Source organism: Bactrocera tryoni, chromosome 5, assembly GCF_016617805.1.
Source record: "Bactrocera tryoni isolate S06 chromosome 5, CSIRO_BtryS06_freeze2, whole genome shotgun sequence".
In the NCBI taxonomy this organism is placed as follows: Eukaryota; Metazoa; Arthropoda; class Insecta; order Diptera; family Tephritidae; genus Bactrocera; species Bactrocera tryoni.
This window is the reverse complement of record NC_052503.1, coordinates 24,454,572-24,480,233: the sequence shown is the minus strand read 5'-3', so window position 1 is coordinate 24,480,233 and position 25,662 is coordinate 24,454,572. Positions and strand designations below refer to the sequence as shown.

At 37.5% G+C, this 25,662-nt stretch overlaps 1 protein-coding gene across 1 annotated transcript in view; it reads left to right on the top strand.

The window, feature by feature from the left end:
• Positions 1–25,662, top strand: part of LOC120777642 (CD82 antigen) — a 127,982-nt gene that overhangs the window by 59,036 nt on the left and 43,284 nt on the right. The window contains exons 3-5 of the mRNA XM_040109094.1: positions 11,685–11,794; positions 14,755–14,853; positions 22,508–22,636. Coding sequence (XP_039965028.1) covers positions 11,729–11,794; positions 14,755–14,853; positions 22,508–22,636 — 294 coding nt within the window. The 5' untranslated portion in view covers positions 11,685–11,728. The remainder of the gene's footprint in view (positions 1–11,684; positions 11,795–14,754; positions 14,854–22,507; positions 22,637–25,662) is intronic.

Here is a 25,662-nt window from a genome sequence, read left to right as displayed (position 1 = left end):
AAGAGGAAAATGTCTCCCATCAAATTGAAATTTGCCCACAACCTTTCTTAGATATGTCCATAAAGTAATAATCAAAGAAAGAAGATTTTTGATAATAAAGAGTGATCCATTCGAGGATCCCTACTTTTTTAAGAAAAAACACAGAAACATCAAATTTAATGGGGAATGTTTATTATCATTTGAAAGAACATTCTTTGGCGTTTATTTATTGACAATTTACTTTCAAATGTTGGCCGCGGCTACGTCTTAGATGATGCATCTTTTGTGTCCGAATTTCGATGACTCGCTTGGGTAGTTCGACTGGTAATCTCGAATGACATGCGTAATATTTTACTCCAAAGCATGAATCGAAGCCCGTTTAACCGCATAGATTGTAGACTTTACATATCCCCACAGGAAAAAGTTAAACGGTGTGAACAGTTGTAGGCAATGAAAATGTCTATAACGATCTTGGTGGCTAATCGCAAATCCTACCAAACCTTTTTTTCTGGATGAAATGTCGGCTCTTGAAACTTTTCAGAATGCTGTTTCTTCCAAATGCGGCAATTTTGCCTGCTTACATATTCATTGAGCCAGAAATGGTGCTCATCTCTGAACAAAATTTTGCTCGAAAACATCGGATCTTCTTGTAACTTTTCAAGAGCACATAGAGCGAAGCGATGTCGCTTGGGTAGGTCGAGTGGCTTCAGTTCTTGCACAAGCTGTATTTTGTACCCTTTCAATTTAAGATCTCGACATAGAACGCGCCAAGTGGTTCCCTAAGTCAATCCGAAATGCTGCGAACGGCGCCGAATCGACTTTCCACGGTCTTCGTGTACACTCTCAGCTACGGCTGCTATATTTCCCTCACTGTGTGCTGGACGTGGTCTATTCGGTCGAATATTATCCAATAATGAATGCTGAGTCTCAAGATGGCTGATGTTATTGCGAATAGTACGCTCAGTAGGCCTATTATGCATATACATTCATAACGCCAACAAAACTTTTAACCTCCAAGCGCTGTCATAAGTGTTTAGTAAGCAAGAATCGGTAATTAAAATAGTTAATAGACCTTGTCAGCGTATACGTACGTAGGTTCTTATGAATATATATGTGGATATACATACATATGTTTGTATATGAATCTGGTGATTGCAATGTAATACAGTAGTCGAATATGTAATTGCCAGCGAAATAGGAAACTTATTTTATAACTGTAGTCACTGTTAAGCAGCGGCCGATTACAGATCACTGCTCAGATGTCAAGCAACAGCAACAGCAACAACAATTGTTGCTACATTTTTCAATTGAATTGGCAATGAATGCTTGAATGGAATCTATTGCATCCACACACACACGCACACATACAAATTAAGTATAATTACCCAACTGCTGCACACACATACATACATACGCATGCCTCTAGGCTTGCGCAGTTGCAACAAACAGCTGAAGAATTAGCCGTATGAGTAGCTGGAACCATTGAAGCCAAATACGTGAAACAACTTGCCGGTTCTAGTGATAAATCTACAGATATGTGTGTGTGTGTGTATGTAATCACTTTGCGGTTGATTTCACAATGCAGACAATAAAGTTGGCAACAACGGCACTGACAATAACAACAAGCGCACTTTATATGGTCTGCCGCCGGTTTATCGCTGGGTCGTAACGTAATCATAAACAAGTGCAAACCGCTAACATTCTAAGTACACACACACATACATACATACTAACATAATACTATATGTGGTACATTCTTCTCTTCCGGTTCTGTTTGTCGGTACATACCACACATACAAGTACATATGTTTGTTATCATATCGAACGGTACTATTACTTTGCACTTGCCACTCTTGGGACCCATTGAGACATGTGGCAAATTCATTATTCCAATTCAAATGCACATACACACATAACTGAGTACAGTTGTACTTGTTCGTTTCCCATACTCATATTAACTGTATTAATTTCAGCCTTCAGCCCTTTGCTCCAGTGCCTGCCGAATGTTCGCACACAATTTTCTCAGGCCCTTTTGATGGTTTTCTCACGTAGCTTGTTGGACTACTGTTGTTCTACGTGTTTGGCTAGCGTCTTCCTGAATGTTCGGTAAACTATTCGTGCTGCATAGCAGTACCTTATCTTAACTGTACTACATTCCACAACAAAAAAGGTTTCTTTGACTGTTAAGAACAGGAGTTTTATTGGTAATTATGTAGTTCAATAATAACCAAATTGGATGATATGCACTTGGACAATATGTGGTTCAAACAGGATGGTGTCTTAAGCCACACAGCAAATGTCATCGATCGATTTATTTAAAACCAACTTTGGTGAACGTGTTATCTCACGAAATGGTCAAGTCAATTGGCCGCCACGGTCGTGTGATTTGACGCCGTTAGACTATTTGCTGTGGGGCTACGTCAAATCTATGCCAAGAAGCTAACGACGATTGATGAACTTCATACGAAAATCAAACGTGAAATTGAGTTCCATAATGGCATGGAATGTACTTTCTCAAGAATTTCATCGATATTCACAACCGTTTTTGTTTTAAAACTTAAAAAACTTTTGTAGCTCTCTTACTGAAAAACTCATTACTTAGTTAAAGATCAGACAAATCAGAAGACGAATCAAAGAACAGAATACAACTCGCTCAAGTTTCTGAGAAAAACAGAGGCGGTGCTTAATAAAACTTTGAAGCTCATTGAGAGTGAGAGAAATTTGAAGATTGATAGAGTAAGGGAATTGTGGAATAGTTTTATGTATGACAGGTGCTTACAATTATCTCTCTATATAAACTTAAGTGTATATGTGTTCATAATATATAATAATAATATCTTTTATGAATTTCCTTAAACATAAAATAAATCCACGGTAGATTGAAACCCATCAGAAAGGAAAGATAAAATAACAAACATTCAGCGAAAAGTAATTTATGGGTGGTCTGAGATCGGGAAAGGCAAGAGCACGACAAGAGCACGGCTGAATTTATAAAGCTTACGAATGGTTTATCTCGATTTCTGCCGAAAATGCGAGTCCTATTGTAGAAAGCTATATGGCACAGTTGTAGGCAATGAAAATGTCTATAACTTCTGTATATCTATCTATCTATAACTTCTTTATTAGTTATAACTTCTATAACTTCTGTATGAACCTTTTTTCACTAAACATCAAAATTTATGTGAAAAATTCACATAACCAAATTGTTGGATTCTTTATTCTTATTTTGTACAATAAAAGTTTTCTTTCGCGTAATTTGGTGGAATCTTACCCTCATATGTCCCCAAACATTCTGTAGTTTACTTTTTTAATATTTATTGTTTTTTCTTATATTGAAGTAATATCAAAAAAACCCTAATTTTCAATCAAAAAATCCCAAATAAAAATATCAAAGATTTTTTAAAAGTCACAGTTTTCCCTTCTACTTAAGAGTCGTAATGATAACATACAGGTACAAATAGAGGTTGTTACAATCGAAACGATCTTGATTTCGACGGCTTCTGTGTCCAAAAATTCTAAGAAGGAATTAGTGAAACAAAACATATATAGGAAAGCTATTTACATAAACAGATTGTGCAGTCGAACTTATAACTTTATAAAGAAAGCTATTACGTTTTTTCTCTTACCAATTCTAGATGAAGGAAACTTCAAAGAAATATGTTTAAACTTTCAAAGAAACAAAACAACATGTTAAACTTTCCCTAAAATATTTTTTGGGAGTCATGACGGTTCTAGATCAGCTATAGTATAACTGTGTCCGCTCCGGTTATCTAGATAGAACCGTCGTAGCAGTTAGCCTGCTCTTCCGATCAATATTTAAATTTTTTTGATCGCAAGCACAGGCACAGCCCATCATTATACCACTGTGGGCGAAAAATAGGAAGATTTTCGCGTGAAAACCCATTCGTTCAACTTTTTTTTTCTACGGTGGTATGACTGTCAGTAACATCTGATTTCTGAAGTTCATAATGTGCATTCGGCGATATTTATGATGAGTGAAATTATTCAACAAAGAAGTTTAGTTAAATTTTGTGTGCAGAATCACGCTTATTTTGCCGAAATGTTTAGAATGTTGGAATAGTACAGAATCGCACGGTAAACCCATCATTATGCCACGGTGGCCGAAAAATAGTAAGCCTTTCGCGTGAAAACCCATTTATTCAAAATTTTTTTTCTACGTTGCTACGTAGGTTGATTAGTACAAATTATTCAAGGAGAGTTGACGACAAACCACGTCCAGGACGATCATCAACATCAACTGATGGTCAACACAACAATAAATTAAAGGAATTGGTGCTCAAAAATCGACAATTAATCGTCGTTGATCTTATTGGCAGCGATGGAATATCGGAAAAATGGGTTAAAACTATTATTGGGAAAGATTAAGAAAAGTGAAGCACGATTGGTTTCAAAATCGCTCAATTTCTTCTGTAAATAAAACAATTCATGATTAAATGACAAAACGTTCTGAGTGCGGTTATGCTAAAAAATGTCAAACTTTCCAATAGAAATGTCAGATTGCACCTGGCCAGAATATATATAGCAGCCCTCGTATGACTGTCAGTAACATCTGATTTCTGAAGTTCATAAAGTGCATTCGGCGATATTTATGATGAGTGAAATTATTCAACAAAGAAGTTGGATTAAATTTTGTATGCAGAATCAAGTTTCTTTTGCCGCAATGTTCAGAATGTTAGAATAGGCTTTCTTTGCGAATTTTTTGTCGCGAGTAAGTGGTTTTGATTAGTACAAATTATTGAAGGAGAGTCGAGAACGCGTTAACGACGAACCACGTGCGGGAAGGCCATCAACATCAACTGATGATCAACACGTCAATAAAATAAGGAAATTGCTGCTTGAGAATCGACGATTTACAGACAGAGATCTTACTGGTACCATTGAAATATCGGAAAGATCGGTGAAAACCATTTTGAAAGATCATTTGGGTCTAAGAAAAGTGAAAGCACGTTTGATTTCAAAATCGCTCAATTCCTTGGAAAAATAAAGTTTTAGAAACAATGCTTTCCAACTATCAGGATGTCATGAAGCATACAACCCGGAAACAGACGATAAATCGGCCGAATATCGTAGCAAAGGTGGGCCGAATCCGAAAAAACCATGCCAAAATAGGTCAAAAATCAAGGTTACGTTGACAGTTTTCTTCGATTATCGAAGCGTGATGCAGTCAAAATTCCTTCCGACCGGCCAAACTGTCAACCAGGAATTCTATTTGAGTGTTATGCGTCGTTTGCGCGAAGCTATTCGTAAACAGAGGCCGGAATTATGGGCCAACAACTCAGCGAACTCAAACGATCACTTCGAGGAAACCATTTCGAATCAATTGTAGACATTAAACGTGAAACGCTATGCGCATTGAAGGCTGTTCCAGAAATTTACAACTGTTTCGAGAATTGGAGAAAAGGTTGGCACAAGTGTATTGGGACCTAGGGGGATTACTTTACGGAGAAGTAACAGAAGAAAATAGCGCAACTCCACTACAAGGTGTGTCTAAAAATATGATAATTCAACTAGCCACTTACCGATCCAAATCCTGTTGGAACGGCGAAAGAACAGCACTTGCCCCATGAAATCCCTTCCGGTATGGTAAATGCAGCTCTTGTGTCACGCCCATCGCTGGTCCTGTTCACTTAACAGTCCAACCCAATGATATAATGATATAGTTGACATCAAGTCATACACACTAATGTTATTTGCCAAACGAGTTATCGCAATGTGGGTCTCCAGGCCATGTAAAGCCGTCTGGATATCATTTAACATGCTCCGCTTTTTAAGGCAAATTTCGTCACTAAATTCCTTTTTTTACCGTTAACCGGTGAAGTAAACCTCTCAAGCGCGTTGGTGAATGCCTGCCGTTGCAACACATCCATATGGAAACACAAATAACGGAATGTATTAACATGACAACTCAAGACTCGAGGGCTTTTCGCAGCGCCAGTTAGTCACTCGCTCATGCCATAACGGTTATATACGAGTATTTGGCAAGGTGCAACAGTGGAAAAATGCGCAACTGCGGCAACATATTTGCCCTTAAGTGGAATTGCAATACGCAGATGAAAAAGATAGTGTGATATGTGTATGTATGTATATGTGTGTGTGTGGGTATAAACTGCTCCATATCCGCGATTGCACTACTTTTGCTCGCGAATGACTTGCGTTGACAACGGCAGCAAAGCGACGAATGCACATACACACAGACAATACATGAAGTTATATCTCTCTTCCGTCGTCTCTTCCGAGGAGTGTCGCATTTACAATATCCACCGCGATTACCATGTCTGCCGTGTTTTTTTATTGTTGTTGTTTTGTTAATTTTTTAATGCTTCGTCTGTCTGTCTGTTTGTCGCTCTGTTTTTGTGGCTTAGTGTTATTACAGCTGCATCTATTTATTTGTTTGGCTTTCCACTGTGTAAACAAGAACAAAAACATTGTGCATTTACCTTGTTGTTGCATGCATTTGCAACATACATACTTATACATGTATGTCGTATGTGCATATGTATACCTCTGCAACATGTGCTTAATTTCAATTTGCCTCTTACCGCGCTTTAAGCTTTTCATTACTACTTAACGTTTACATGCTAAATGTACGAGGGACGTTCCATAAGTTCGGTTAATTTTTGAATAAACGATAGGAGCTCTGTCTTAATACAGGTATTAACACATAATTCCCAGAGAATTCTCGTTTTCGCCTCCAGTGCTTCCTGCTTTGGTTCAAAATTGCAATGATTCGGCCTAATATGAATAAATTTTTATTTTATGCAAAGTGAATCGTCATATATAGGGACTTGAACTCTCCGAAAAGGCTTGACTTTGTAGAATTGAATAGATTAGGTTAAATAAATAGGCTGATTTCTCGTGAAGCTATAAATAGTTCCATCTGGACTCGACGTTGTGATGCCCTGATAGATATGGATTAAAAAGGACCAGCATTTAATTGAGGAGGCTAGTATCAATACCTGTCCGTTCCCACGACAGTCGGGTCTACGTAAGCGGAACGGATCCGACCAATGACTGTCAAATTGGGTACAACAACAACAACAATACCTGTCAGTCTGCGAGTTCATGTACTTTATAAAGTGTAATCCACTTCGATGTTCCTTACTTTTTTAAAGAAGAAACATAGAAATTTCAAATTTAATTTTTATTGTTTATTATCATTCGAAAGAGCATTGTTTGACATTTATTTTTTGAAGATTATCTCTTGCAAATGTTTCCCGCGGCTACGTCTCAGACGACCCATCCGTTGATTTCAATTTTAGAGGACTCGTTCGAGCATTTAGACTGGTAACTGGCGAATGGCATGCGTGATGTTTTTCTCCAAGACCTAAATCTAAGCGGGATTGTCCGCACAGGCTTTAGATTTTATCTACATAGAAAATAGTCTAACGGTGTGATATCACACGATCTTGGTGGCCAATTGACCGGCCTCAAACGTGAAATTATCTGCTTACCGAAGTGTTCTCTCAATAAATCTATTGATTGATGTGTGGGAAGCGGCGCCGTCTTGTTGAAAACAAATATCGTCGAGATCACGAGCTTTAATTTCTGGTATCAAATAGTCGGTTATCCTGGCGCAATACCACCGGCCCACATACCATACCAAACCCTTGTTTTTGGATGTAATGACAGCTCTTGAATCTCCTTACGTTGCTTTTCGTTCCAAATGCGGTAATATGCCTACCTATTGGCTATATTTGGCGGCTTTACTTCTTGCACCAGCTGTATTTTGTACGCTTTCAATTTCAGATCTCGACCTAAAATGCACCAAGTCGTTCCATCCGTCAGTCCGTTTTGCTGCGAACAGCACCAAATCGATTCTCCACGGCTTTAGTGTAAACTCCAGCTACGGCTGCTATATTTTCTTCAGTGCGTGCTGGACGTGGCCTATTCGGTCGAATATTATCTGATCTGACAGTCAGAAACAAGTGTTGATTGAAAGCTGCAGATAGAAGGCTCTCCCTCCAACCTTACCTTTGAGCTACGATCCATTCGTGAATGGTTGACTAAGTTGATTAAGTTCTATATAAAATAATAGATGCGTTTTCCTTTTTTCACATGTAGAGCTTAGAAAGATGGTAGATGTGAACAACGCATTAGTACTTAGATGATCATTATATTAGACTCAACATCAAATGGCTCATACTTATAAATTTCACGTGCAAACCGGATTGATAAATATTATCTCTTCTATGTTTGTTGGCACAATCTTTTTTATGTTCATATGAAGTGTGATCTTCATTTGCCAATTAGTAGTGTGTTACCACCGAAGTTTTTGAAAATTTTTGTGTTGACATTAGAAAGATAACAGAAAGTCTCCACACCTTAAAAATATTAAACAAAATGTTAACCAAAGTATGTTGAGTTGCTTCATAAGACTCAACATATTTTGGTTAACATTTTGCCTAATATTTTAGTTAGTATTTTGGGTACATATAAAGCATGTCAATGCTAATCAGTTCACCCTCACATTCCTGCATGTTTGTGACTGATTTTTTGGTCAAACACGAAAGAAAGGTCATCGCTCAGCCAACGTATTCACCTGATTTGAGGTTACCTTATTCAAAAGAAGCTAGGTTCTGTCGACTTAACTTCTAGCAGTCAGAGGCATTATTGTAGCTTTAGATATAAAGATGTAGTCTGGACGAAACTATTGGATTTTCGAAACAAAAAAAATATATATTTCAAAAAATGCGCATACGTCTATTGATAGAAACAATTTTCGAATCATTAAACTTAACATTGAAAAAATCACCGATTTATCAAAAAGCCCTTGTACACATTAATATCTATGTAAAGTTAAAATAACAGTGTTCAAGTTATTGGCATGAGCCAGCATAATGAATATCGTTCGCTGGCGCTAATTAGAAAGTTTAATACTAAAACGAAAGTCATGCCTGACATATTTTGACTAATAACTCGCTGAGCATTTAATAACCAAAACTTGAAAAATCAACACCCAAATTAGTTATACCCACAAATATTATATAACATACACATATGTAATATGATTTGTCAGTAACTGAACCACTAGTACCATTTGTATGCTCTTTTGGTTATGCTTAAAATAGCTTTGAAATGTTTCGGATATGTGCCGATGGCCACATTGGTTTCAGTCCTCGCTACTTTTATTGAAATGATACATTTCTGAATGATTATTAGTGTTAGTTGACTGTATATGTTCATGTGCTTCTTTTCAACCAGCTGTCATATGTCAAAGTGATGCTGGAAGGGTGTCAGGTGGGTTCAATCCAATGGCTCTTGTTATCGATGCGTTTACCGCAGATTCAGTAAGAACGGAATTCGTATTTGTAACCGCTCATTGATTATAACGCCCAAAATATACCAAATATTTTGAGTTATTTCCTGGTACAACAGTGAATTCAAGGTTCTTGATCACGCTGATGAAATTTTTAAACAGTAGACCTGCTTCTCATATTTGTCGTGATTCCTGTAAAGACCATCTTCTGGGTTTTAAAATTATGGATACATTTATGAAACTTTTACAACAATTTTTCGAATATATTGGTAATAGCATTAATTGCTTGACCAAGACTATATCTATTTTATTCGTTATTTTTGTCGTAGTGATTAATTTTTTACTAGATATCTGATCGAGCCTCGTTTCTTTTGCTTCAACGGTAAAAATAAGTTTCTAAGAGGGGTTTTAAAGTCAACTGTGAAGTAGAGAAACCCACATATTTTTATTGGCCTCAGAACGGCTAAGCTTTTTATGAGAAGCCACTTTCAACGCAGAATTGCTATTATTGCGGTGAGTCGAATGCCAGAATTGAGAACAAATCTTTAAAGCTGGTTGAATGATTAGTGAAAGCGTATTACTTGCAAACCGTTCCCAAGACAGTCGGGTTGAAGTAACTTTAGCGGAACCTAATTTATTCGATCAAGGACTGCCAACTCGACAGTATATTTCACAATTCTTATTAAGAAGTCTTCTGCCGTTAATATAACAACAGCAATTGCCTAAAAAACTACAGATATACCAACGGAGTTGAGGTGTTCCTCTTCCTCTGCTTCTCCCGGCAGGTACTGCGTCAAATACTCTCAGAGCTGTAGTGTTTTCATCCAATCGAACGACATGACCTAGCCAACGTAGCCCTTGTCTTTTAGTTCGCTGAACTATGTCAATGACGTCGTATATCTCGTACAGCACATCATTCCATCGAATGTCATATTCACCACTGCATGCGCAAAGGACCTCCGCAGAACCTTTCTCTCAAAAACTCTTAACGTCGTCTCAAGAGATGTTTCCATCGTCCATGCCTTTGCACCATATAGCAGGATGGGGAAGATGAGTGACTTGTAGAGTTTGGTTTTTGTTCGTCGAGAGAGGACTTTACTTCTCAATTGCCTACTTAGTCCGTTTGCCTGTTGGCAAAAGATATTGTGCGTCAGATTTTGGCGTTGTTGTTGGTGTTGATGCTGATTCCAATACAGACGAAATTATCCACCACTTCGAAGTTAAGTATTTCGTCTTGCCCTCGTTCAATACCAGAGCCATTTGCTTCGCTTCCTTATACAGTCTGGAGAAAGCAGAACTAACGGCACGGGAATTAAAGCCAAGGAGATCAAAGTCATCGGCATAAATCAGCAGATGTACACTTTTGTAAAAGGTTGTACCTTCTCTATTCAAATCTGCAGCTCGAATTATTTTCTCCAGAAGTACATTTAAGAAAGCGCACCTTGTTTGAAATCTCGTTTGGTATCAAGCGGCTCGGAAATGTCCTTCCCGATTTTCACGAAGCTTTTGGTATTGTGCAACGTAAGTTTACATAGCCGATGTAGTTTTGCGGGGATACCACATTCACACATAGCGACATAAAGGCAGCTCCTTTTCGTGGTGTCAAAAGTAGCTTTGAAATCGACAAAGAGCTAATGTGGTGTATGTCACGGGTCTTTTCCAAGATTTGGTGCATGGTGAATATCTGGTCGTTTGTTGATTTTCCAGACCTAAAGGCAATCTTAAAAAGTCCAGTTTGTTGACGGTGGGCTTTAAACTTTCACACAATACGCTCAATAGAACTTTATATGATATTGAGGAAGCTTATCCCACGCTAGCTGGCGCAGATTGTGGGGTCTCCCTATTTGTGAATTGGACAGAAAACGCTTAAATTCCAATCGTCAGTCATGGTTTCGTCCGACAATATGCTTCAAAGAATCTGATAGGATACGATATCTAGCTCACCGGTTTTTGAGATATTGATCTGATTCCTCTCCAAGAAACTACTACTACTATTTTGGATACTACAGCATATATCTGCATACAATATGGTCTATCGAAATCATGGATAATTTTTTATTAGACAAGATATCCTCACGAAATTTGGCATGGGTTGGCATGAGATTGCGTTATCTATTTCAGAATAAATAATTTAAATCGGGTTTCTGTAGCATATAACTGGCATTTAAACTGAACGATAAAAACAGGATAAATACATATATATTTATAGCATAACTAATGGAACCTGTGAATGGTTTTCTAGCTTCGGTCAAACCAAAATTAACGTTTTTACTTCTTAGCGTCTTTTTCGTATAAAAGTGAGGAAGAGGGAAATAAACGGTATTCATTGATTCACTCTTATTTGATACAATGACTTGAATTTATTACCTTATTTATTTATTTATTTAACTGTATTTTATCTATCTTCATTTCATTTTCTTTCTTGCAGCTTACATACTTTCAACGCTCGATCACAACATAAAAGCTGCCAAAATGGGTTCCGATTGTGGCGTCTGGCTGGCCAAATATCTGCTATGCCTCTTCAACTTCCTCTTCTTTGTAAGTACTGAAACAAAATATTTATTGCATTTACGTGCACATACACACACACATACATACACTCTGTTAAAATAGTATATATCTACTGTTCGTTTAATAACTTGTGCACTCGTGAGCGCTGCTCGGTATCCAAACAAATGCGCAAATAAAAGTGAAAACTTGTTTTGACTTTCCATTGTGACCACAAAATCGTATTTATTGCACTCGAAGGCGTCGGGTTCACTAAACCACAAAGTAAATATGCAAATCTAGCTTTGTACGATTTTATACGGTTAAATACTCGTACTCGTTCATATTGAGTAAAAATGCACCAACAGTTTTAGAAATGAATGAATGACATTGCCATATATGTATGTATGTATAGTACATTACAAACATGCATACAGGCTTTTTGTACGATTATACTGTATACGAGGGTGGTTTGATGAATGTGTACTATATATAAAATGGAAGATTGTTCGTGTCAAATGACAAAGATTTTGACGATAAAAGTCAGTTTTATGTGCTATCAAGCTTACAGTTCGTAGAGCTATGGTTTTGAAATATATTCAGATTAAGTATCAATCTCTGTCTTAGGAGTTCTGGACCGGCGTTTTGAACTGTTTAATTGGGATCGTTTCATGAATGTCATCCTGATTAGTTAACCTATACTAAGTTACCAGAAAGATAATAAGCGCTTGTATCAGGGCGTGTGATTCTTCATAGTAGTGTCCATGAGCTCAAACGTAGGTTTATAAATGCACTGCAATTCGAACCACTCCTTGTACGTTTTCGCGCCTAAGATCGAAAAGTTGACAAGAACAAAATATGGTGAAGTAAAAATGATGGACTAATCTAGAAGTATGTGCTCTGACGAATAGTCTTAGTTTTGTTAAGCGCAAGTCTAAGGACTTCAGAAACTCGTATTTTACGAAAACATTTTTACAAGTTTAATTAGGCCTATATTGGAAGTCCGGTTTTGTGGCATGACCGTAGTTTCCAAATACATTCTGATAAGTTAGAGTCTGTTCAAAAACAATTTTTCCTTTCCGCCTTGGCTCATTTCCGATGGGATTCTAGGTTACACCTTGCAAATCTACCTACACTGAAAATCCTCATTTGAACAGTTAGCAGTTCTTTTATTTTGTCTGAAGTAAAAATTAACAACCCGGTACGCTATTCGCGGTTTAGAAGCTTACTTTTATAAGCTGGTAAATCAATTGCCGGCGAGCTTTTCAAATAAGGCGTCGAAGAACTGATAAAGAACATGCATCAGCTTCTTTGTGAAACATGCTCGGACGAAAGCATGCCCAACGATTGGAGTAAGTGTGCCCAATCCACAAAAAGGGAGACCCCACAATCTGCGTCAACTAAACCTCCTCAACATCGCTTATAACGTTCTATCGAGCGTATTTTGGGAATGATTAAAGCCCACCATGATGATTGATCTTTTAGTGTGGCCTTAGGCTTGGAAAATCAACAACTGACCAGATATTCACCATTCGACAAATCTTGGAAAATACCCATGAAAGGATGATGGACGAACACCACATCTTCGTCGATTTTAAAGCCGCCTCCACGAAAAGGAACTGGCTCTATGCCGATATGACTGAACTTGGTATTCCTGCAAAACTAATATGGTTGTGTAAGCTGACGTTGAGCAACACCAACAGCTCCGTCAAGATCGAGAAGGAACCCTCCGAGCCGTTCGATACCAAACAAGATTTCAGACAAGGCGACTCCCTATCGTGCGTCTTCTTTAATCTGCTCCTGGAGAAAATAATTCGAGCTGATGAGCTGAATAGACAAAGTGCAATCTTGTATAAGAGTGTACAGCTACTGCCGTACGCCGATGATAATGTTATCATTCGCCTCAACAATCGTGCCTTTAGTTCTGCTTTCTGCGGATTGCAAATAGTCGTCGCACTTGCGACTTGGCTTCCACGTCACTGTTGACAGTCATAATTTCGAAGTCGTACATAATTTCGTCTATCTTGGAACCAGCATGAACACCAACAGCAACGTCAGCTTCGAAATAAAACACAGAATCACTCCTGCCAACAGTTGCTACTTCGGACTGAGTAGGCAATTGAGGAGTAAAGTCCTTTTTCGACTCATTATCTCCGTCCTGCTATATGGTACAGAGGCAGGGACGATGACAACATCTGATGAGTCGACATTACGAATTTTCGAGAGAAAGGTTCTGTGGAAGATTCATGGTTCAGTGTACATTGGCCACGGCGAATACTGCCTTCGATGGAACAATGAGCTGTACGAGATATACGACGACGTTGCCATGGTCTGCTATTTAAGGGATAGTGGCTACGTTGGCTAGGTCATGTCGTCCGAATGGATGAAGACAATTCCGCTCCAGGAAGAGGAAAACCAACACTCCGGTGGAAAGACTAAAAGACAATCATTTTTTATATAGTTTCCTTCCGGGTGCTACAGGATTTATGGCTGTTCGGCGTATAAAAATTACAACATTATATTCTGAGGGTCAGCAAAGGCCAAGAAGTTCTTGAGTAAATCTAAAAAGTTCAGTTTCCCACGATTAAGGCCCCATACACCTCTTCTATCTAACCAAACCTAAATAGTGGATCGAAGGGGATTAATAAATATTACTAAGGTAAACGAGTGTTGTTGGGTTAAAAATATGAAATCCCCGATGCATCAAACTGACCTCGTCTTGCAACTTTAAATGTCATTTTAGACTGAAATTGATATCGCTAACATATACATATACATATGTACATATATACAAATACATTCCCACAAAGGTGTACTAAAATTTTGAGCTTGGCATATTTGCATTTCGACTGCACCACATCCGCGTTGGTGCATTTGTTTTGCTACTAAAACTCACACTTTCTTCCATTTGTTTGCATAACCTTTTTCCATTACAATATTATTTTTGATACTTTTTTCTAAATATGTAAAAGTGAGTTTATTTATTTATTTTCGTATTTATTTAACCGCAGGTCGTTGGCACAATCGTGCTGGGCACTGGCATTTGGCTGGCGGTCGACAAAGCCTCGCTAATTGCACTGCTCAAGATGGTGGAAAGCGATCAAATAACCGTAAGTACCGTTATATTAATTTTAATAGCACGATTTATATACAGTTATACGCATATATATACAGTATATATTATTTATTTAACTACATATTCATATAAAGAAAAAAATATCCAATTATTTACAACGAAACACCCTGCGATTATGGAAAAGTGCGCCAACACCAGCATAATCACCTCAATTATTATGATTTTATTTTCAGCGTTGTGTAACGGTCACTTTTGATTATTTTTTTGAGCTTGAGTTGCATGTTGCACAATCCATATTGCAACCCCCGAAGCCGAAGGAAACCCCTGCAATTGGCTTTGCCTACTAAAATATTAAAAATAGCTTTTATTGACTCTGAACATTCGGCTCGTTGTCTGCTCGTTCATAGACGCTTCCTTGTCGCGGTCTGTGCACCTGTCTGCCGCCTGTGCATGTCACTGTCGCCTTATCAAGATTTGATGGCTCGCAATTATGGGCGCCACGTCCTTTGCTATCAAAAGGATAGTCAGCAGTGAATTATATGTGTACATACAAACATACATATACACAATATTTGATTTGTTTGGCATTTGCGTGTTTATTTTGTGCCCGCCGCATTGATATTTATTATCTAAAACTCGTAAAATATACTCTGTCCTTTCCTTTGCTTCAAATGCTAAGGAAGAAATAAAAATAAAATTTTTCCGGCGATTTTACGCAATCGAATATTTGATTACGACATGAATTTTTACACTGAGAAGAATTTATCATTTGACTTAATAAGATACTAACTCAATTCAATAAGTTATTTTCGTATTCTTCAGAGAAGACATTAATTCCAATTGAGAATTTCAAAAAATTCCACCTGCGAATTTCAAAAAATATATTCGAAAGTACAAATAGAGGTGTGTTTAGAGAATATTCTCTAAAAATTAAAATATGAGTTTCGGAGAAAAGGCGTATTTGTGAGGATATTTTCATTTGTTGTAATCGGCTCCCGAAACCTTAAACGCATTTTGCTTGAAACGCTGTGAGCAGAATCGCTGATGAATATTTCTCTGAAACGGCTGGACCGATCGAGTTGATATACGACCTTCTTAATGTCGTGGGAAATACTTATCCGTCTTCGGTGGTTGGTTTCCCTAATTTCTTGAAAGACAAGTAACAACCAAATGGTTGTGTACTACTGAGAATTTACTTTTCTGTATTGGTCCAATGTTATGATTACACTATCTGCAGTTTTGACATTTTTCTCGGCTAATCGACACGAGGATGTATTTGAGCGATCGACAAATTGGATGGGATTCAAAGTAAACGAACTCTTGTAGCAAATGTTGAAGCCATATTGGCTGTCAGCTGGTCCCACTAACGCATATAGTTATCTCAATCTCACCAAAGGTCACATGACGATCTTAAAATATCAATAGATTTCTGAACAACAAATGATTTTAGACGACCTTCATAGGATCCGTCTTGATGTAAGAGCTCGATTGGCTTCACCATGCTACTGGTCCTTGATGGAAGTTCATCGCCAAATATTGAATTAAGTTCGTCTATGCACCATTGCGGGGTAATTCACGTCGAAATTTATAAATAATCGCCCTAAAATGGTCGGGATTCAATTCCATTTCTTGGCTGAAATGAATATTTTAAGTTACTATCAACAATACCAATAACACTCCTATGTCAAGAAGTTCTGAGTATGGAATTAGGAATATAACCAAATATGGCACATCTCCGTAGAAATGGAAATAAGTCATTCTTTCGTCATAAAGAAATAAGCAGCCACAGACATGCTCATCGTATGCAATCTAAATATATACGAATGTGTGGAAAATATGGGTACCTTTTATAATGGTAGATGTAAGACACAGCTCCATATGGACCCCCACTTTAACAGGAAAGTGCCTTAGCCTCCTAGTAGAGAACTACGGGATAATAACCAAACCAGAGGGATTCACACTAAGCTGTTTCTCTGTAATAATATTCAAAAGGCTATCAAATGCTTTTTAGAGAGGATTTCAATGAAAGTACGTTTCCAAAAGTGAAGAGAAGAATTCAATACACAAGCGCTGCTGGTAAATGTGCACTGAAAACTGTAAAAAGTCGTTCAACTCCATCAAATCTACTTTAAAGAGTTAATTGTTAGAAAACCACTTCAAAGAGAGAACTAAGCCTTTTGATGAGAGTCATCACAGCTTAATTGTCGTCAGATCCCATCTCCATTAACTAAGTAAAACCCATCAAAATGTTGGAGTACGCTTTAGAAGGGCCTGAATTTCCAAACTTAGGTTAATTGATACGAAAAACAAGCAAAATCGTTAGCTTCGGCTACACAGAAGCTATAATTCTTCACAGGTACATTTCTTATAGCAATTATATATAAAGGGTGATCCATTTTGAGGTACCCTACTTCTTTAAAGAAATAACACAGAAACTGCAAGTTTAATGGGTAATGTTTATTATCATTCGAAAGAACATTCTTCGACATTAATCTCTTTCAAATGTTGGACGCGGTTATGTCTTAGATAGTCCATCCGTTGAGTCCGATTTTCGATGACTCGTTCGAGCATTTTTACTGGTAATTGGCGAATGACATGCGTGATGTTTTGCTTCAAGGCCTGAATCGAAGCGGAATTGTTCGCATAGACTTTTTCTTGGTGACCAATCAACCGGCCCGAAGCCGGAAATTATCTGCTCACCGAAATGTTTTCTCAATAAATCCATTTGTTGATGCGACTTGTGGAAAGTGGCGTCATCTTGTTGAAACCAAATGTTGCCAGACATCAAATAGTTGGTTCTCACCGGCATCATTTTTGAAAAAATAGGGACCGATGATTCCACTGACCCACAAACCACACCAAACCGTTGTTTTTTGCATGAAATGGTAGCTTTTGAATATGTTCAAGTTGCTCTTCGCCCCAAATGCGGAAATTTTGCTTCTTTACTACTCACTGATGTAGAAATGAGCTTTATCGCTGAACAAAATTTAGCTCGAAATCGTCGTATCTTCTTGGAACATTTTCAAGAGCCCACAGACCGAAGCGATGTCGATTGGAAGTTCGAGCGGACACAGTTCTTACACAAGCTGTACTTTGTATGCTTTAAGTCTAAAATCTCGGCGTAAAATGCGCGAAGTCGTGTCATACGTCAGTCCGAGGTGCTGCGAACGGCGCCGCATCGACTCAACACGGTCTCAAACTCATCATAGAACACACTCTCAGCTACGGCTGCTATAGTTTCCTCACTGCGTGTTTGACGTGGTCTATTCGATCGAATATTATCCTATAATGAATGCTGGGTCTCAATATGGATGATGGATTTGCGAAAAGTACGCTCCGCAGGCCAATTATCTTGACCATAAGTTGAGCGAAGCGCGTGAATTTTCGTAATAAAGTTAAACGATTTATGAACGTAGGTCTTTCCATGATGAATTTCCAAAGAATACTGAACAAAAATAATGACAGAGCTTGACAGGACTCCAGCGTTATCTGTCAAAAAAGGGTATTGAAAAAGTACCTCTACTTGGATCACTCGTTACATTATGGGATCTATGACGATTTCTCCTGGATACTGGAACTTCATACCAACTGAGTTTACCACTACAACAATAACAAGTTAATCCGTATAGTCTTATAATATATTGCAAATAAAAATTAAGTATTTCAACGGAAGGAGTTTAGATTGGCTATTTACCGTTTATAATCGGCTGTCAGCCAAATAAATTCTATATTTTTGAACATACTCCATTTCTCCTCATTTTTTGTACAGTGTATTTTCTTTGACCTGCAAACATTTTCCTGACCCTTTTATCGTAATACAAATGTGTAAATGTGTCATTCATAATGTTCCAAATATTAAAAAATGGATTCCCCATTGAATGACATAAGAGATCAAATGGTGGTGGTTTTGACCTAATTATCCACAATTTGAAAAACATAGAAAAGTACTTTATTGCAACATAGCTTGTAGATATTTTTATATAACAACTTAACTCAAATGTAAATGGAATGTAAGGAAAATGATAATAAATTCAGGAAACATATGAACAAGGAAATCTTGTCGGCAAATCGAATTGGGTTGGGCCATCTAAGACACATTACACACACATACCCAAACATTCAAATATACACTCAATAAACTGTTGTGGCCGCACAAGTGCTGAAACCTTTATAACTTTCACCAAAAACCTCGGCAGCACCACCACCACTGCACTGACCACACTTTTAATGATTAGCATACGTACGCACCCTTTGGCGCCCAGCCTTTGGACACTTTCCACACGAATGGTAAACGGCGAACGACGTGCAGGCAAATTACAGCTGTAAAATGCTTAGTGTTATGTGCCTCTGTATCTATTTTAATGAAGTCGAAGAGAAGTGAAAATATGCACATACTCAATTGGTTCGGTTTAAAATGTTCGTTAAATACGAAACCGCACATAACTGTATATTTCGATAAGCGCCCAAATCGACCGCCTGTGTTGCAGGTCCATTTGGCATAATGTGCACCAACAACACTAATTTCAATTTACCTGCATGTGACCAATCGGTGAAGTGAACTAATTGTTGGCAACACCATTCGTGGGTGAAAAGTTAAAATGCAATCAAGAAGTTTGGTCAATGAACTTTAAAAGCGCAACACTCGCTGTGATCGCAGGCAAACGATTGCATATAGTACATATGTACATTGATACTTATCTACACACAGTATGTTTTTATTTCCATAGTATATACAAAGTAAATGCACATTCCTGTGTTAGAGGCGAAAAGAGCGCGTGAAAAAATGCAATTTTAGTTTCTTTTTCATTAGCTTTTTTATTGATTTTTTACTTTATTTTTCATTTTAATTTTTTTATTACTTTTCTGAGTGTGAAATATGCATATTTCTGTGTAATTTGCTGTGACATGCTTTTCAAATGAGTGTAGAGCGTTTCAGGCCTTCGTTAAAGTTGCTTTAAAATCTGTGACATTAAGTCTATAAAATGGCAAAATACTTGCAGTTGACAGTTCTGTGCACTAATTGTATAATTTTATACTTATAGTCGACCATTTTTACCAGTATTGACATTTTTTTTGGTCAAAACACTTTCTGAACCATAACTTTGATAAACAGTTAAGGGGTTTTATACAGTTAGAACGCCGAAGAAAGAAAATGTCCAAAAATTTTTTCTGAGAAAACTTTCAAATTTCTGATCCACAAATATCGTACACATTTTATGGTATCTTTTAACTGTATTTTAAAGCTTAGTATTAGTAAAAATATGAATTTGGAAAGCAACTACAGTTGACCTTCGAGAACTCCTCTAAAAAAACAACGTTTTGTGGTGACCACTATATCTTTGAACTGGAGCTTCTGAAATTAAAAAACCAAAAAGATTTCGTTAAAGTTATGTTAAATCTAGTAATCAATCGAAGGAACAAGCAAAATAAATTTTTTTCACATAATGACGGTTTCTAAAAAAAAAAATCAACTTTCGACCAAAATTTCGGTCTTAAATTGTTTATAAAACAATATTTATCGTTGCAAAAAGATCTTCGGTTGATTACTAAAAAATATATTTAAGAAGCTCGTGTTAACTAATCAGTTTGTGAGACTAATCGGTTTAGCCATTTTCGAGTAATGTTGGTCACCGACTTTTAAAACACCATTTTGAGGAAAACGCGTTTAAAGTTTTGAATGCACTTCCAAGAAAAAACCTTAACTTCAGCTGCACCGAAGATTTAACATCCCTCGCCTTCCTAATATACCCTTTTTAATGAAGAAAAATAATGCCCTCGCTCCTCCTATTTAAAAATTATTTTTCATGTTATATGTACATTTATAATAATTCGAAAATCTAGAAGCTTCTGCCGAGTCACTATCGATATGTGTCAGTTAGAGTTTGTCCTAATGAGACACAATTCATAATGATCTTTTCCTTCAGTTCTGACAATTAGTTCACAGTACATATCCAAATTATGAATTTATCCGTGGAGGAGCATCTTATGGCAGAAGATTTCCTACCAATCTCACCAAACACACATCTAATACATTGTGTTATAAGTGTCCCACTTTCCGTCACGAATACCATCCGCTTCAGAAACAGATCCATTTATTTGCAATTTGGCAGCGTTTTGTGGATAAGAATTTCGGTTCATGAGCTTTTTCTACGCTAACTAGTGTGGCATCCATACACGGAGCTTTCTTTGTTTCCAATCTTATTTAAATGGTTCCAAATGATTTTTTCCCCTGACTTATCGAAGAAGCGCTTACATGACGGTTTGCCTCGACAATTTTCATTATTTCATCGATATTTTCGACAATTGCCCGAAGACGAGTCAACGAAACCAATATCGTGCTTAATTATTAGTGCCATAAAACTATTTACATCCGTCTGAGTAGCATTTTCGACATGCCCAAAAAATAATGGGTCAAGCAATCTCAAAATTCTCTGGGAAGTCTTTATACTTTTAATACGAAATATTATCTTTCTAACGCAATAAATTGTAATTCAATGGCACTTTTGGCATACACCTCGAGATACAGATTATAAATATCTATTGGAAAATATAATGGATTTATTTTTACTAGATCTTGTTAGGTTAGGTTAAGTCGTAGCGCTGATTCTCGCGTCAAGAGTTATACAGAATTCCACTTGGACAGCTGTTCCAAAAATTCCTGGATATGGATAGATCCACGAAGGTCACATCAACAGGTTCGCCGAAAGTGTGTCTACAGAAATGTTTCAGCCTCAGTCTGGCAAAACCTGGATAGTTAAGAAAAAAGTATCTTGATGATTCCCATCTCACTCTTTCCATACAGCTTTGGCAATTTGTGTCCGATTCGAAGAGTAACTTCACCGCATATGAGCCAATTGGACAATGTCCAGTTACATGATCACTCATGAAGCTGAAATCCACAGACGAAAAAGGCATAAAACCGAAATTATTGTCACAATTCTCTGTATTCTTTACGACTCTTCTATGACCCTGCTGAGTGATGTTCAATGAATACATGGAACTTTATTGAGAATGTTATTTATTTCTCGTAAATTTCTTCGTTTGAATTTGGAAGTTTTTTGCAAACGCTATTTATGAAAGGCTCTTTTCCATAATCATATTAGACTAAAAAGACCGCAGATCGAATACTGCTACAATCGTTTTTGTCATCTTTTGACTTAAGAACTAATTTATATATTTATTTAGTGGTTATAAATATGTGTATATACTGAAATGAAATACCATTTCTTCCTTTCACGACTCTGAAACTGGTATTAGAGCAGCGACGAAGGAAGAGTAAGATAAACAAGAACCACGAACTAATTATATGGCTAGAGGTTTCAAAAAACTGAAGTAGCAGTCGAAATTTCAAATTTTTGTTTTTCATATTTCCATTAAGTGGAACGTGGTTCTCACGTTTTTTGTGCCACGCAAGCCAACGGTCAACAAGCTTTACATACCTCAATCACATTAAAGTTTCTACGCACACGTACCGAGTGGCTTTCATTTTCATTTGTGTATTTAACTACTTCTTCATAAATTTTTATAGCACTTTATGGTTTCTGTTATTTATTCCACTATTCTACTATTTTTTGTGGCATATACCAACAACTATGGCGAGTATAAAATCATTTTCAACTTGTTTGTTTTATTTCCAAAAACTTACTTTAAATTATTTAATATTATTTGTGCGTTTTCTTTCGTTGCAGCAATTCACACAGCCGCGTGTCATCGAGCAGATGGCGTACGTTTTGATTGCTATCGGCGCCGTTATGTTCTTCATGAGCTTCCTCGGCTATTGTGGCGCGATACGTGAGTCGCGGTGCCTGCTGACAACGGTAAGTGGTAGATGGCAAGTCTTCTGTCTAGGAAATTTACCAAACACAAAGCTAAAGATTGTAGAAGTGTAATTAATTTCACTTTCATAAATATTTCTAAGAATCAAAGTGAAAGTACAATGACTGGAAAGGTGGTGTGGATAAACGGACAGTTGGAAGAATTCGTAAATACATATTTACATACATTGTTTTTGAAATGAATACAATAAGCTAGAAGGAAATATGTACTAACTGTAGGTCACATTAATATGTATACATTTCCTTTTGAAAGCGCATAAAAGCACTCCGCTTAGGGCCGGACACTGTCTTCAATTTATTGTATCCATATCAAATGGTCTTCATGGTGTTCCCTCCCATACTCAAAACTTGGAACAATACTGAATGAAATAATCAGATATTTATTGATGACGGTCTGATATCATCCCACAAATAAAATAATGTACGTTTATAAAAACCTTTTTCTTCCAAAAAACATAAAAATTAATATTAAATGTGTTAAACACAATTACAATGAGAAGAGAAAGCTGTGGTTTGAAACAGTTTGAAAAGTGGGCGTGGCTCCTCCCTCTAAAAGAGTTAATAGACATGCTTGCCAAAGCTGTAACTGAATGAGTGAGAGTCACTTTCCATCATTCCCTGATACGATGTAAAAATGGGTTAAATCAGTTAATAACCACGCCAACCGCCCTTACAAGTTTTATATACCAGATCTCCACAACTACTCAACCGAATTTGGTGCACATCATTATCTCGATATATTCTCGATATATACTACACCATCCGACTGTCAATAATCCTAAGATTTTAGGAGTGACATTCGACAGCTTGTGCACCTTCACTCCTTACACGACCGCAATTATTGCCAAAGTACAGGGCCGCAACAAAATTCTCAGTCGCTAGCCAGTAGCACATGGGAAAAAGACAATAAAACGTTGTTGGCAACATGCAAGGCGATCGGCCGGCCGGTCCTTAACTATGCCGCATCAATGTGGTAGCCTGGATGCAGTGAAAGGCAGACGAGGGAGCTACAAACATGTCAGAACACTGCACTCCGCACTACAACAGGATGCCTCATGATATCTTCTATCAAACACCTGCACAGTGAGTCCCATATGCTTCCAGTTAAGGAGCATAAGAAACTCCTCCCCAAGCAGTTTCTGCTGGGGAGCTTTCGCTGAAATCATCCCTGCAGTCACCTACTTGAAGCGGAACCGCCTTCTAGGAACATCAAGAGGTCTTTCCTCAACTACGTCGATGACAGAAAGCAATACGCTGACTAGACTTCGGACTAACAAACTTTAACACTTCCACCTACTCCCTCTTAGTGAACGGCGTACTTGGAGTCAAACCACCACCCTTTGTAGTCGAAGAGCTCGAGTTGCTGCGAGAATCGAGAGTGACCCTTGCCCAGCATCGTTCTGGATACTATAACAAGTTAAGCTCCTACATATTCATCATAGACCCTGACATAACAAACATATGTCCAGTGTGCAACGGGTCCCCGCATGACACTAGCCACCTCTTTACATTCCCTGCTAACCTCACACATCTGACATGCCTCTGCCTGTGGTCCGACCCCGTCGTTTCCTGGGCCTACCGTTGGATGATCTCGATGACAACTTATTTCATCCTTATCATTTCAACGTTGATTAAAAACCCATTACAAGAATAACAACATCGTACTAGACCACTTTAAACGGCACCGAACTCTATCCTACTTAGACCCTCTAACAATTGCCAATTACTTAAATGGTCCAAGTTCCGCTATATACATATGTATTTCGAAGTCCGAGTTTCAGAATATGAGACCTTTAAAGTCTATTACTAATTTTATACCGAAATTGCTGGTAGATTGACTAGACATGGGCAACTTTTTCAAAAAATAATGTGTTTACAAATATATTAGGTTGTCTAAAAAGTCTTGCGGTATTTTTATTGATTTTTTTTTTATAGAAATTGAAATGAATTTTTGATGCCTTATGCCCAGCTCTTGACCGATGCTACGGCTGCTACTATGTCGGTCTCTTGCGACGACAGGCCTTCCGGAGCGAAAACGTTGAAACCATCGTTTGCGGTGGAAATGGAAACTGTATCGGGTCCATAAACTGCACAAATTTTATTGGCGGCTTGAGATGCATTTTTGCCTTTATCGTAGTATTACTGTAAAATATGCCGCATTTTCCCTTTATTTTGCTCCATGTTTGCGACGCTATAACTCACGAACGACTTAAAAGAAACGACAATCAATAAAACACGTGTTAGCGCGTGAAATGAGCTTTCCAAAAAGGTATAGCATGACCCAACTAGCTTCAAAAATACCGCAAGACTTTTTTGACAACCCATTATAAAATTGCTTCAATACCTTCTTTAAACCCCATATACCTAATAAATAGACTTACAAAATTTCCGTTTGGCTATTTTTATACCCTGAACAAGGTATATTAAGTTTGCCACGAATTTGTAAGACCCGAAAGTAAACGTCAGAGACCCTATGAAGTACGGGTATATATCGGTTTAGCAATATCCGACTATATGTTGTAGGTATGTGTAATTATATTCGTACTAGCCCTTCAGTTTTTGAGATGGCGATCTAAAATTCAGCGCTCACTCTTTTTCGGCCCAAGAAGACATTGCTCATTAGGAATAACCACCGGTATCGGACAACTATAGGATTCAGCTGTCAAATAAACCGACCGATTAAATTCAAGTTCTTGCATGAAATTTGCTGTATGTATATATGTAGGGTATTACTGATATATATGGTAGTTAATGTTTTTTATCTTTTCTTATTAATAGTTTTTGCAATCTTTTTTCTAAAAAATCCCACTGTGCAACGTCAAATATTTGCAATACTCCACTAACTGAAATTTGCTGTCCAATGTTATTGTATAATTTGTTGTGTTTTGCTTGTTAGTCGTGCTGGTAATGCTGTAATTGGCAATTTATGAGCAGCCAGCATAATGATCAGTCAGCCCACCCGACAAGCGAGTCATCATCCTAAGCTTTTTGAATATAAAAAACCTACA